This window comes from Mobula hypostoma, chromosome 6 (assembly GCF_963921235.1).
Source record: "Mobula hypostoma chromosome 6, sMobHyp1.1, whole genome shotgun sequence".
NCBI lineage: Eukaryota > Metazoa > Chordata > Chondrichthyes > Myliobatiformes > Myliobatidae > Mobula > Mobula hypostoma.
The window spans coordinates 80,038,521-80,053,711 of record NC_086102.1 but is presented as its reverse complement, the minus strand read 5'-3'; the positions used below and the strand labels follow the sequence as shown (position 1 = coordinate 80,053,711).

Here is a 15,191-nt window from a genome sequence, read left to right as displayed (position 1 = left end):
CTGTGGTCACCATTGACACATAAGGAAAATTCAAGCAGTGGTGGATGGTCCAAGGCCAAAAGATATCTCACAGGTGTTGCCCTTTTTAGGATTTGTCAATTACTATAATAGGTTCCTGCCATACTTGACTACCATGTTCCACCTCTTGAACTCATCCCTGCAGATTAGGAAACTAGGGCAATGGACAAAGTAGTGTGAAGTGGCTTTCCAAAAGACAAAGGAAATGGTGATGTCAGACACTCTATTCACATTATGATCCATATCCTCCAGTGAAGCTTGTGTTACCTCACCTTATGGTATAGGTGTAGTCACTTGTTATGAGTGATGGAAGTGAATGGCCCATAACTTTTTCATCACATTCTCTTACTAGTACAGAGAAAAATTACACACAGATTGATAGAGAGGCCTTGAGTCTGGTTTGAAGTGTAAAATATTTCAACCAATACTTGTACTGGAGTGTGTTTATCTTTATTGCTGATTATCAACCACTAGTGTCCATTTTCAATCCACAGAAGGGTGTTGAAAACAGCAGCAGCACAAATGCAGAGGTGGGCTGTTTCTTCAAGGACACAATTACAAGATCAAGTTCAAAAGGACGACTGATCGTGGAAATGCTGATGGATTGTCCCGTTTACCCTTGGAAAAGAAAATACCTGAAAATTTTACATACAAAATAGGACATTTCTTGGTGTATTCTTCCTAATGCAAATTGAAAGTCTTCCTGTTATGGCAGAGGTGATCAAAAGGGAAACCCAAACACTGGCTCAAGTCAATATGGCAAACCAAAAGGCTAGAACATGTAGAAATTCCATTTTCCCCCAGTTTTACCAGCACTGGGATGAAAATGCCCTTCATAGGGGTTGCCTTTATGTGGGGATTGAGAGTGTACTATCTGAACTGAGCACTAAAGGGTTGGAGGAGCTCCATGCCAGTCATCGAGGCATGGTTAAAATGAAAACATTGGCCGAAAGCTTTGTCAGGTGGCCTGAGATAGATCTGCAGATCGAGTAGCTTGCCTTGCAGTGTTGGGTTGCTAACTTGTCCAGAAAATGCCAAGAGCATCTTGGAAAAGAAAAAAAAAATCAAGAGCTGTTAAGACTTCCTGCAATCCAGAGTCAACTCCTGCAAGTGCCACAGAACCCAAGATTGTTTTACAGACACAAGTCTCACCTGCCAAACAGAGTGACCTTATCAGGGTAGACATTTTCCCACAAGAATAACAAATCCTTCACAATTAAAAATGGGACAATTTAAAATTTACTGTGTTGTCAATGTCACGATAGTTTGCTTGGAGGGGGGAAAGAGAAAGGTGTGGGTATATATACATATACACACACACACGGGTGTGTGAAGGTGAGATGCATTCTATATTGAGTTGGAGTTAGCTAAACAAGGAGGAGAGTTGTACATTGAATATTTCAGTAATATTTGAGTCATTATAAATATATTGTTTGATAAAGCATTCTTTATTGAATTCATTACAAATGTTATGCCAATGTACGTGAATAACATGTAATTACACCATCACGTCATAAGTGCGCACCTCACTAAAGTAAAATGAAACTAAGACACACATCTCCCGGCTCTGGGTTCCCCCTCCCCCCACAATTAGTTTCACGTTTTGGAGTTCAAAACATGGCACTACTTTTCTGAAATGCACAAACTTTTAACTGTTTTTATACTGGGAGACTTAAATTTCATATCATTCACATTAGCATCTGAGAATTAACCACAGGCATATGTAAAACCCTACAAAAATATACAGGTATAGAACATTATAGTTCCTGTCCTTTTGTTTAGTTTGGGTGGAAATAGTGTACAATACATCTCAATACAATCATGGGATTGTTCTGTGTGCATATATACCAAATTATACTGATTCAGAGAATTTGCTCTTCTCTCACCAAATTAAGGATTATTGACTGGCAGATAAAATAGCAAAGGTAAGTGTGTATTGTGGTAGAGGAAGCATTTAAAGATTTCCACACCCATCCATCACATCTAGAAAACCATAGCATATTGTAATTTTATTCCCTGTTTTAGTCAATAATAGGACTACAGATTGACAACTATATATAATAATTTATTAAAGAACACCACATTTACAATGATGCTGAATAACAAACTATGCTAATTCATTTGGCCATCTTCTGGAAAAAAATTAAGATTAATTTAGAATATATAGATTTCTCTCAATGTTTAACAATAAAATACAAATTACATTTAAAAATTTGCCATAAATAACATTTTCTAAACACCATTATTCCATTTTGCTAAGCAATTAATTTTACTATCACTCATTGTTATTTAAGGCAGATTTCAACAGCTCATTGTGCACATTTTGTACTATTATCACTGGGGTCAGGGGGTCGGGGGGGGGAGGGGAGAGAGAATAAGGCAAAGCCAGAATGGCAACCAAAATTAACACAGCACAAGAGTTATCTGGTCCCTAGATGGACCTTAAACACATTTGCTTAGCCGGATTTCATATAATCCTTCAAAAATTCTTATCAAGTACACCGTAGACCTGGCACTTTCATAAATTGTAATTCTAAACAAACCAAGATGTATTGCCTTGTTAACTGCAGCACCCAAATAACATGCACAATGTCCATATTAATCCCAAATTAGGTACAGTGTGCTTAGATACAGTTACCTCTAAATCATATTTTTACATCTGCACCAATGTGACATTTTTACAATTCCCAGAAGTCAATCCTTGAGTAATATTGCCAATTGATTAGCAACTCAGAAGCTATGTTGGATCCATATCCAGTTTCAACTAAATTAAAGATATTTGAGCTCTTTCAGATAGAATATTTACAGGCAACAAAATGCTACAATTACTAGAACTTGAATGAATGCAATTGAAATTTTCCATCCCAGTATCCAGTCATGTGAATTGTCTTTATGGTACATGTTTGGAGGGGAGAGTAATCCATTAATGAAATTTATAGATTCAGAGGTGGACGAAGAATGAGGAGTGTTTGACTGGGGAATAGTATGGAGATGGGGCTAGGAGAAATTAGCTCCCTGCAAATATACTGAACAAGAAAATAATGAGCAAGTGGAGCAGTTGAAGCTTTTGCTTGTGTGACATGCCTTGCTGGAGCCCTTGGGAAATAAAGGAGAGGCAGAGTGGCTGTAGACTTGTCAAAGTTTGTTTATAAGTTTGAGATGCAAGTAAGAGACGAAGGCAGTGTCGAGGTAGTAATTGGAAGCAAAGTACTCAAGGAAGGAGAAGTAAGTATCATGACAGAAAGATGCAAGGAGAGAAGATCTTATGGGGGGGGGGGGATCTAGTTGTGGAGCATCAACCAAAATTTGCATGGAAATGGAAAGGAAGTGAGCCCAAGACTTATTGGTCCTTAATGTCTCAAGGTTACTTAAGGGAAAACAAACAATTGAGGAAGAATGGGCTGTTTACAGTGAGCCAGGAATATAAATGGAAGGTGCCTTGCCATTAAATTTTGTTGGAACCTGTAATCCAGCTGGCAAGACAGGAATGAAAGTCCGGAGCCAAGAGCAATTAAGTCCAGAGAGCCTACAGCTGGGTGAAAGGCGAATCCAGAGTCACTGCAAAATGGAGGCAAGGAGCACAGGACACTGAATGCAGCAGCAAGAATGAGCAGCCTGTCCATTGAAGAATGTGGAGCCAGCAGATATGGGGACTGAGTGAACAACTTTAAGAAAGAGCTGATTATTGACTACAGGAGGAAGTAGCTGGAGGTGCACAAGGCGGTTCTCATTAGGGGACTGGGCGTGGAAAAGGTCAGTACCTTTAAATTCTTTGGTGTTACCATCAGAAGATCTGTCCTGGGACCAGTACACAAAAAGTATCATCATAAAGGCGGCATGGCAGCAAACTTATACTTTCTTAGAAGTTCGCATATATTCAGCACTTCACCTAAAGCATTGAAAAACTTCTACAGGTGCACAATGGAGAATATTTTAACTGGCTACATCACAGCCTGGTATAGAAATATCAATGCCCAGGAATGGAAAAGGCTACAGAAAGTAGTGGATACAGCCCAGTTATAATGGAGTGTTGCCACAAGAAAGCAGCATCCATCAAAGACCTCATCATCTAGGCCATGCTCTCTTCTCACAACTACCATCAGGTAGGAGGTACAGAAGCCCTAGTCCCACACCACTAAGTTCAGGAACAGTTGCATATTACCCTACAAACATAATTTGTAGGATTAAGTAACTGGTTCAATGAAGCAAATATAAGCAGAACAAAAAGCATTAAGAATTTGATACATGGTTGGACTTGTATGAAATTGCTCCTAGAATGATTTCTATTGAAGGTTTAGATTGTACATTTAATGCGCCATAAAAGGATTAAGAATTACCACATACCATACATCGTAGTGAAGAAATCAAAATGGAATGACCCCACCTAAAGAGTAACTGAAACAAAAAAAACTAGTCCGAGATTTGTACCTTTCAGTATACACACATCAAGTGGTCAAATCTCTTTAATACCTTCATAATAATTTCTTCAAAATTAGTGAAGTGTATGCATTTTAATCCACTGTCAATTTTTGCCACAAGGGTGTAAGAAGAATTACTTTTGAAGGACTATTTGCATATGGTTATCAATTGAAAGTAATATTTGACATCTTGTTGAATGTATGTTTTAAATTTTCTCCAAAACCATCTATACACGTTTCTAAAACTACTGCACAATTTGAAATAAAATGGTTAATTTGGTGGTTCAGCCTTTCATCTCAAACAGTGCAAAATTAAAATACAATACAAACTATTTCTGAAACCATAATTTCTGAAACAAATTAATTTTTGATGTCATTCTGGCTACATAATAAGTTTTTACATTTTACCCTCAACTTTTTTTTTTAAACTGCATTTTCTAACACTACACTGATCATATTTTCCCCAAAGAAAATCATTTAATTATGATGAATACAGTTTAGTTATCACTTTCAAGTTCAGAATTCTTGAAAGAAGGCTTAATTACAAGTCTTGTTATATGCCAATTTTGAAGTACTATAGTCATTAGGTTTTTAACTATTCTGAATAAACTGCAAACTTAATATAATCATCACATTGATTTTTTTCTCCAAAAAACAAATTTAAAAGAAAACTTAACTCTCCCAGTCAAGTAAGGACTTCATTTTCTGTAGCCTTGTTAAATTGGCTGAATAGAGAATACTGAAGGGATTGCAGTAATCTTAAACATTTAATCTTACTCGTTATTCAGTTTGATTTTGCAACTGATGATCTGAGCCCAGTGAAAACAATGCAGTCTTGAAAGAAATGTACAAAATAAATATTTTTAAATTACACACAGGAAATATAAACTTTCTATGGTAAGCATTGGTGACCAGTGCACTCATGTTTGCAATGATGACAATGGAGACACAAGTGAAAACTTTGCATTCATGTACAATATGCTCATTATTTAAAATATTGCACAAGCACCCTCAGGAGTACTGCAGAAACTGCTGTCTGGGTTTGTGTTAATGTGAATATGACTACCATCCACTCTTAACTGATCTCTTAAAGTACATACTTCTACACGAGATGCAAGACATTTCTAACACTACATTTTTTGTATGTTACATGATTGGCTTAGGTAGAATGCAAGTGTAGTTTCGTATGAATCCTCAAGAGACCTTCATACAAAGTTAAACTGAGTGACTGATGATTGAATCAGCTTGAAGATCCATGATGAATTTTCAAGAGTTCATGGAAATCACTGTGTTGGAATATTAATCTAGGCAGACATCATCTCATTTAATGAGGCACACAAAAATTATGGATACAAACATGGTTACGCTGACAGTTCTGTTGCCTTCTGGCCAATTTTACTTCTGTGGCAGTTGTAGATTTGTCAAACTTGTTTTCTTCAGATTACTGGAGAGTCAGAATTTCAGAACGATACAAAAGATACCAGTTTATTGGCCATTAGTGCTGTTAAAACACTATTGGAGACTCCCATGGTTAGACTGCAGCAATAACAATCGGCAAGTAACACATTACCAATTCCTTTTAACTGTTCAAAAACAACAGTCAACAACCAGGTGGAAATCCAATCATTTATCATTCTTGTAAATTATACTAAATTAGGCACATGTAATATGGTGAAATAAAATTAAGTACAACATTGACATTACACCATACACTATTGAATGGATTCAGATGGAACAGTTGCCCTCATGAATTTTGTTTTAATTTCTGCAAATACTACTCAGACAAAATTAACCACTCTCTTGGAGGAGGGGGAAGAAAACCAAAGAAACAACTGTTCATTAATTTTAATGTGGGCTGATACGTGTTGCTTCCAGTCACAGGCCTGGACATTAAATAGGTTAATGATGAAGTGAACTGACTTTTATACAAGCGCTTAAACCAAGCCAGGAGAGAGATTTAACACCTGCAGAGTCATGGGTTCAACAGGAAATATTTCAGGATATGAAACAATACACCTTGTAATTGTTTTTACAACTACTGGCCATTTACCAAAGCTCCTGTGTGAATAGGAGGGGGACTGAAAATTATTCTAATTTTGTTTCAATACAAGCTGTCGGCAAGGTTCAAACAAAAGTTTATTTAATAAATATTCCATAAAACTTCATTACGACAGGAATTCATTTCAAAACAGATGCCTCAACCTAATCTGTATTCCAGTTTGCTCCTTTTTACAGGATTTGTTTCCTGAAGTACTGTAAAATGGCAAATGTTACTTCCTTGCAAAAAAGGCAGCTAATCGTTGTTTTTTTATTGGAAGGACATGGAAATCCTGCGAGTTCATTTTCTTTAATTTTATGCTTCTATTTTTATTGTTTTTTTTGCTGTCTCTGAGATCAAGCTGTGATTTGACATCATAACACTGCAACACAGACTCCTGTGATAAATCTGTCTTGTAGGAAAAGTTTTTCGTAGATACTCCAACAACCGTTTTTATTTTACCACAGAGAATAGCTGGGCCGGCATCTTTTACAGACACAATGACTTTCGTAGTATCCGTGCTGTTCAAGGTGTCAGTATTACTGCCAGCTCGCGAGTCATCCCTAATTCTATTGTAATTTTGATCCACTACCCACTTATGCTGGCTAGAAAACTCGCAGCTGTTAGTTGAGGCGTGTAACACTCCTTCCACTTTCTGTGCACTTAACAGTGGTACTCCATTGGACCAGGATTCGTTAGGATGTGACAGAGGTTCATTCAACAAATTAGCTGATGGATTAGAAGATGCATTACCTGATATGTTCTGACTTTCTTTCAGTTTCTTGGGGGTTGCAATTGATAAATCCAACACTCCATCCTGTTCAATCGGTTGACAAAAAAACTCATTTTTCTTTACTACAAATGTTCTTTTCATTGAAAGATCAAGAGCTTCTGCTTCAGCATTGAACTTGCAATTGGTGTGTTGATAATCTTGTACTCCCTGGTGCTGAAGACACTCCGAGATTTTTTGTTCTTTTTCAGTTGATGTCTGGGTTGCTCTGTTTGTGGTGCTGTTGCTGAAGTTAGTTTTTCTCTGCATGTCTGCTTGTTTGTTAAGATCTGAATCCTTGGCCATGGGGATAGGAATGGGGATGGGAATTGGTATTGGGACAGGAAGAGGAACTATCACTGGATATGGAACAAGAAGAGTGGCAGGGGGAACTAACGGAGAAAGCACACCACCAAGGTTCTGGTGTGGAAATGAGGAAAAACCCGTTGACGTATTCTCAGGGCCCAACTGAACATTCGGGACTGATGGTATGCTGTGTGGAGGAAAGAAATCCTGTAGAACTGTAGGAAAACCAGGGATCTGAAGGGGTGGTGTCAAGTCATACTCTGGTGCTTGATTTGAGGCTTTTTGCCCCAGTGGTTGGGTCTGAATGTAAGAACCAGCAGCACCTTGAAGAATGTGGTTCTGGGCAGAGTTCACAGGACTTGGGGTAGGTGAAGTCAACAGTAGTGGAGAATTTAAATGTTGAATCAAATGCTGTTCCAGTAATACAGACAGTGGCACTGCACCTTGATTCGTCATCACCCATGGTGCGTTACTACCAGGAGGTACCTGTGGCGTTGAACTACCAGCCACCTGCAAGTGGATTGGTAGGACCATAGGATTATCTCCTAAACAAATTGGTTGGAGTACTGTAGCAGCCAACTTAAGTGAGACTCCACTAGGAGGTTCAGTTTGTGGTGTCATTATAGAAGAAGCTGGAACTGCAACTAAAGGGGAAAGTGCTTTTCTCATGATACCTGTAGGATTGATATTCCAAGCCTCTGCTGTAATGAGCTGCGTCACGCCATTCTCCAATTTATTGTTTGTTATTATAGGGGATGGAGAGTCTGTAACATCCATTGGCAGGCTAGATGGAGCTTCTTTGTAAAATCGATCCATCTTGTACTGGTTTAAGCATTTCATGCTACAGAACTGTATCTTGCTCTCACTGTCACTGGTATCCGCATTGTCTTTAGTGTGGTGAATATGTTTACACCAATCGCAGGCCTGCAAGTTAAATGGAAAAATCTCTATTAGTGACCAGGGCCTTTTGGATTTCTTCGCCTATGATGCTGTGACATAGAACTTGGAAAAATTCAACAATAAGCTCTCAACAACTGAAGATCGTGTACTCAAGTCATGTTAGAATGCTGTGGTTTATGTTAAACTATTTTTAAAATTACATTTCCTTCCTTCTCCAGTGCACTAACAAGTCTAAACGATGGACAGATCATCCACTCACAGTTCTCCATCAGTATCTCAAGTCTCATCCAGGTATCAATCTCATTTCATTTAGACTTCTTCATACCCTCCAATTCATCATATTCCAACCTCTCGCAATCCACTTCTACCCCTTTCCTGAGATCCACATGCAAGATCATCCAAGTTTCAGCCCCCTCACATCACCAAATTTATTTTTCCCCCAAGCTAGAATTCATCCTTCCTACCCTTTGCACTTACACCTGCAACATATTTTATCACCCTCCGCCTCTGACAGCTTCCTGTTTCCTGCTCCTGACTGGTTCACGTTCTCCAATGACAAACAAGCCCTCTACATCTCCATCCCATACCAGTATGGTTCGAGGGTCCTCTGCTTACTTGAAGCAGTCCACTTCATTCACGGCACCGAACTCTTTCTTACATTGACCAACTTCGTTTCTACTCATTCTTCAGATCTGAAGATGTGGTGATGGGAAGTCATATGAGCTCAAGCTATGAATCTCCTGTAGGATAGGTGGAAAAATCCTTGCTTCAGCCCTATTCGATGCAGGTGAGTAACCACTTTACAGAGCAACTCCTCCATCTGTAGAGGTAGCTCCCTTCTTTTACATGCCAGTCACTTAGTATCCCATCCCACTCACACAATCATTTATCATCTGCTGTTCTGCTCCAGTGAAGTCAATGCAAGCTTCAGAAACAGAACCTCATCTGACTTAGCATGTTGCAGCCTTCAGGATTAAACAGTCATTTCAGCTATTTCCTTTAACTTGTTCCCCCAACCCCCATTTGTATTAGAAATGGCCGGATCTACTCTAGGTTTATCCACCTGTAATATTAACCAAGTTTTTTTTTCTTTCTCCACAAAGATTGCCCAGTGCTCAGGGAAATCCCACATAGAGTAGACAGTCAGCACCTCTTTCCAGTGTGGCACAGGCCAGTACCAGAGAATATTGTTTAAGGTGCGTGAAGGAAAGTTTTGCGAAGATGTCAGAGGCCGGCTTTTTCGAAACAGACCGGTAGGTGCCCAGAATGCACAGCCAGGAGTGGTGGTAAGGCTGATACAAGAGACTATTAGATAGGTTCATGGATATAAATGTAAGGTTATGGGCTATGTAAGAGGGGAGGGTAGATTGACCACTGAGTAGGTTTATGTAGGTTGGCCAAAGGACCTGCATTGTTCTAAGTAACAACCAAAATGCTGGAGGAACTCAGCAAGTCAGGCAGCACTTAAGGAAAGGAATAAACTGATGTTTCAGGCCAAGACTCTTCACCAGGCAGTAAGTGGGCAGAAGCCAGAGCAAGTTGGTTGAGGGAGTGGGAAAGAGTAAAAGCCATCAGATGATGGGTGAGACAAAATGAGGGGATGATGCAAGAAGCTGGGAGATAATAGATGGAAGAGGTTAAGGATTGAAGAACGAATCTAATAAGGACAGTAGACCGTGGAATAAGGGGAAGGTGCTGGGGAACCAAGAAGTGATGGGCAGGAAAACAGAAGGGGTGAGAGGGTAACCAAAATGGGGAATGGAAAATGAGAAGGTGGGGTAGAAGAGGTAAAAGGCCATCCGTTGACATTCAATAGTATGCACCATCATACCAACCAACCACACAGGTTCTGCAGCTCCAAGAGAGTCCTTTAAGAGACTGTTAGATAGGTACATAGAGCCTAGAACAATAGAGGACTATATGGTAGGGAAATTCCGGGCAGCTTCTAGGGTAGGTTATATCAGGGGTCCCCAACCTTTTTTGTACTGTGGACCAGTTTAATATTAATGATATTCTTGCGGACTGGCTGACGGGGGGGGCGGGGGGGTGTTCCACTTCAACAGTGCGTGACAGGAAATGAGGAAAGGTGCAGCTGACTCATATTGTTTCCTTGCGGCCCGGTAGCACATCTTTGCGGCCCAGTACTGGTCCACGGCCTGGTGGTTGGGGGCCACTGGGTTACATGGCCAGCACAACATTGTGGGCCGAAGGACCTGTAATGTGCTGTACATTTCTTACGTTTCTTAACAGCAAGTCCTTTATATAAAATAAACTTTAACTTTATAAAAGTTTTGCACATGTTTAATTCATAGTTCCTTTGGGCGTAGATGAAGGCCATTCAGCCCATCGAGTGTTTGCTTTCAGAGTACCCCTATGGATACCAAACATTAGCTTATTAGCCTGTAACCTATTCTGGCCCACTACAGCTTCCAGCTTTTATCCTCTGCACACTAGAGGCAATGCAGAGTAACCAATTAACCTAACAATTAGCACAGTTTCCGTATGTAGGAGGTAATTACAGCACCCAAGAGAACCCCACGTGAGCATGGGGAAAACAATCAACTCCATGGAGATGGCACCAGGTTAGGATTGCAGCTCGGGACACTTGAAATACAAGAGTGGCAGTACCTGCACAATACTAAAGAGCAATATGAACATTCGAGTGAAAGGTACTTCATTCTGCCTGTCTATAAGAGTTTACATTATAGAAGCTAGCAATAAACCACACACCTTATTTAGATTTAAGTAAATCATGTGGTAAATCATGAAATCCACCTATGGTGAATAGATTTTCATTTCATTCCCATAGCTTAGAGGGATGCCTGCAAAATTCAAGTTCAGGCACATACATTTTGTCTGTCCGCTGACTATACGGGATTCCAAAGTAAAAATATAAATTACTGGAAAATTTACTTTGCTTGAATACATAGAATAAAAATGAAAACCATCTTCAATGTCAATGCTGAAAATTAATCAAAAGAAGCTCAAGAGTGGGATCGGTTTGGAGAACAGGCCACACACTAACAGACAACATGCTCTACATGCTCCCTATATGATGCCATTTTAACTATGGATAAACCAATCTAGACTAATCAGGAAATTAAGATTTGATATACATGCGATTAGGACAAAATTGCTAGTGACCACATGTTGGGGAATGTACTCTATTTAAAATTTGTTTTGCTGAAAGTTAAAGCATGATTGCTAGAAATCAAGCACTATCTGGAAAGAGAGAAAAGGTCCCCTTACTCATATGCAAATGAAGAGTTTGTCTCAAAATATTATCATCCTTCAAATTCCAGAACCTCGGAGATGTTCTCCCCCTTCAAAGAATAGGGTTCCTCTTCCTCCTCCATTGATACTCTCATCTCCATTTCCCATACATCTGCCCTCAACCCATCTTCCCACCACCTTGGCAAGGATTGTATTCCCCTTATTTTCACCTACTACCCATGACTCTCCGTATCCAACCCAACCTCTGCCATCTTCAACAGGATCCTCCCCCCCCCCCCACCAAATCTCTGCAGGGATTGCTTCCTCAGTGATTCCCTTGGCCATTGATTTCTCACCAAAAATCTCCCTCTTGGCATTTATCTGGCAAGTTTGATCACTGTGGCCCTTTGGGGAACAACCAAAGGTGTTTTTGTCTCCTTTAAAAATGTCTTTTTTGAAAAAACAATCGCAGGGCAATGCTAGATATCAAGAACCTTGGGTACTGAAGGTCAACCCTATCAGTGAGCTGCTCATTGGTGGAGGAGTTTGACATGGTGTGGACCATGTTACTGCCCTCTTGTAGCAGACATCGGAGTCAGTGCCTAAAGGTGGGGTGCAGTATACCAGCGAGTGGTGGTCTTGGGCATTTCCCTTGAGGTTGCAAAACCCTGTTGGCATTGATAATGTAAAATGGTGCAAGTCTGTTTTCCTTGTTTATTGGTGGGACAGAGAGCGTGGACTCAGTTGCAGCAGTCCAGGAGAGCAGATGTAGAAGGCAGTGTAGTGCGATGTCCATGCTGGGTCAGGGGTGGGGTGGGTGCAGGTGCTGGGTCCTCCTATTGGTGTCGCCCTCCAGTGTTGGATCTGTGGAATTACAAGGTGGATTGTATGCTTGCATACGTTCAACTGTGGACTGTTGAGTACCGCTTTTTCCTGCTGACAACACCCATGCATCATTAATTAACAGGACCTGTCACTTGGGCTATATACATACATTTTTCTCTGTGACTGTTATGTTTACTTGCTATTTTATATGTGCTAAATGTGCCTTGTGTTGTGTTTTGACTGTTAGTACAGTGTTTTGCACCTTTGCCGCAGAGGAACGCAGTTTCATTTGGCTGTATTCAAGGGTAGTCATGTATGGTTGAATGATAATTAAAATTGAATTTATCCCTGTAAGGAGAAGTGCCACACCTGCCCATTCACCTCCTCCCTCATCTCTATTCAGGTGAAGCAACACTTCATTTGCAAGTCTGCTGGGGTTGTCTACTGTATCCGGTACTCCCAATGCAACCTCCTCTACATTAGTGAGATCAGACATAGGTTGGGGGACCACTTTGTCGAGCACTTTCACCTGTCTGGAGCAAGCAAGATTTCCCTGTGGCCAAATATTTTAATTCCAATCCCCAATCTCAATCCGACATTTTGGTCCACGCCCTCCTCTACTGCCATGATGAGGCCACTCTCAGGTTGGAGGAGCAACACTTCACCTTCAGTCTGCGTAGCCTCCAACCTGATGACATGAACATCGATTGCTCTAACTTCTGATCATTTTCTCCCTTCCCCTTCTTACATTCCACACTCTCGCCTCTCCCCTTCATCTGTCTATCACCTTCCTTGGTGCTCCTCCTCCTACCCTTTTCCAAAGGTCCACTCTCATTGCCACTCAGATCACTTCTTCACTCCTTTACTGTTATGTTACTTCTGTTTAAACGTACCGTGGGTTAACAGTAAAGAATCATATTCTGGAAGAATTAGAGAACTTTTATTTACAGTAATAAACAAACACGTCTTAACCCAGCCACGTGCCGGAACATTCTGGCAATCCCGTGCATGTTCAGTGCTCTGTCCAATCACGTACTGGCACATCATTGCACATGATATCACCACATTTACCTTTTCCACCCATCACCTTCCAGCTTCTCCCTTCATCTCCCCTCCCCCCAGCTATCACCTTCTCGCTTGTACTCCTTCCCCTCCCCCATCTTCTTATCCTGGCTTCTTCCCTTTTCCTTTTCAATCCCGATTAAGGATCTTGGTCCAAAATATCGAATGTTTATTCTTTTCCACAGATGCTGCCTGACCTGCCGAGTTCCTCCAGCACTTTGTGTTACTCTGGAATTCTAGCTTCTGCAGAACCTCTTGTGTATCAGATCGGTACTGTGCATTTCCATTTTGAAATGGGGACGTGCACTTTGGAATTACCCGCCCTGGAGGGCTGGGGATCCTCAGTTGTTGGTTTCCTTCAATATTCATCAGAGGAATCAAGGGTTAGGGAAATGGTGTACTGCAGTAATGTTGGGGTAGATAAGCTAGTGACTTGTCGCTCAAGGGGTGGGACAGGCCACTCTTATGCAATTTTTTTTCCAATGTCCTTAAAACAGCATGAACACATAACACATGGTAGAAACTGGTATGGAAACATCCTGACGAAGGGTCTCGGCCTGAAACGTCGACTGCATCTCTTCCTACAGATGCTGCCTGGCCTGCTGCGTTCACCAGCAACTTTGATGTGTGTTGCTTGAATTTCCAGCATCTGCAGAATTCCTGTTGTTTGCATGGAAACATCAATGCCTTTGAACGGAAAATCCTACAAAAGGTAGTGGATTCGGCCCAGTACATCATGGGTAAAGCCCTCCCAACCATGAAGCACATCTACATGAAATGCTGTCGTAGGAAGGCAACATCTATCATTAGAGATCCCCACCACCCAAGCAATACTCTTTTCTCAATACTGCTCTCAGGCAGAAGGTACAAGAGCCTCAAGACTTTCACCACCAGGTTCAAGAACGGTTAGTACCCCTCAACCATCAGGCTCCTGAACAAAGGAGATAACTACACTCACTTGCCCATCCACTGAGATGTTCCACAACCAATGATCTCACTTTAAGGACTCCATAACTTGTTATTTCATGTTGTTATTTATAGCTATTTATTTATATTTGCATTTATGCAATTTGCCTTCTGTACTCTAGCTGATCTTTCATTGGTCCTCTTATAGTTACTATTCCATAGATTTGTTGAGTATGCCCACAGGTAAATTAATCTCAAGGCTATATATGGTGATGTGTACTTTGATAATACAACGTACTTTGAACTGTACACTACATTCAGCTTCTGGAATTCAGTTACATGAGAGGATGAACTACTCTGAAAGTTTTTGTTATATTATTAGTTTTATTAACAGTTGGCACATGTGAAGTTTGTACTCAATGGCACTCGGCAATAGTTAAAAGGCACGATTACACTTTTTAAAAATATATATGGGTTAAATGGGTTTAAGAGTTTATGATTTACCTCTCAGGGATGTGGGTTAAGCTTAAAGTCATGACATACCTTTTAAGCCAATATATTTTAACTTATTTCTAAACAGTTCATGCCTGAAGCTGAACATTAGCTAGGAAGTAAACGAAGATGAAAAGGCGAACTGTCAGAATGGCAACCAGGCAATTAAAAGAAAAAAAATCAGGAGTCTTGTAAAAAGCAAATACAAATCAAAGCTAGACAGCTTTCTAATGCATCATGAAAC

At 40.4% G+C, this 15,191-nt stretch overlaps 1 protein-coding gene across 3 annotated transcripts in view; it reads right to left on the bottom strand.

Moving 5' to 3' along the window:
* Positions 1 to 469: 469 nt before the first annotated feature.
* The window catches only part of si:ch211-161f7.2 (retinoic acid-induced protein 2), a 70,010-nt gene continuing 55,288 nt past the window's right edge, over positions 470 to 15,191 (bottom strand). For all 3 annotated transcript variants that reach the window (XM_063051071.1, XM_063051069.1, XM_063051070.1), the window contains exon 2: positions 470 to 8,473. In XM_063051071.1, coding sequence (XP_062907141.1) covers positions 6,707 to 8,389 — 1,683 coding nt within the window. In that variant the 5' untranslated portion in view covers positions 8,390 to 8,473 and the 3' untranslated portion in view covers positions 470 to 6,706. The remainder of the gene's footprint in view (positions 8,474 to 15,191) is intronic.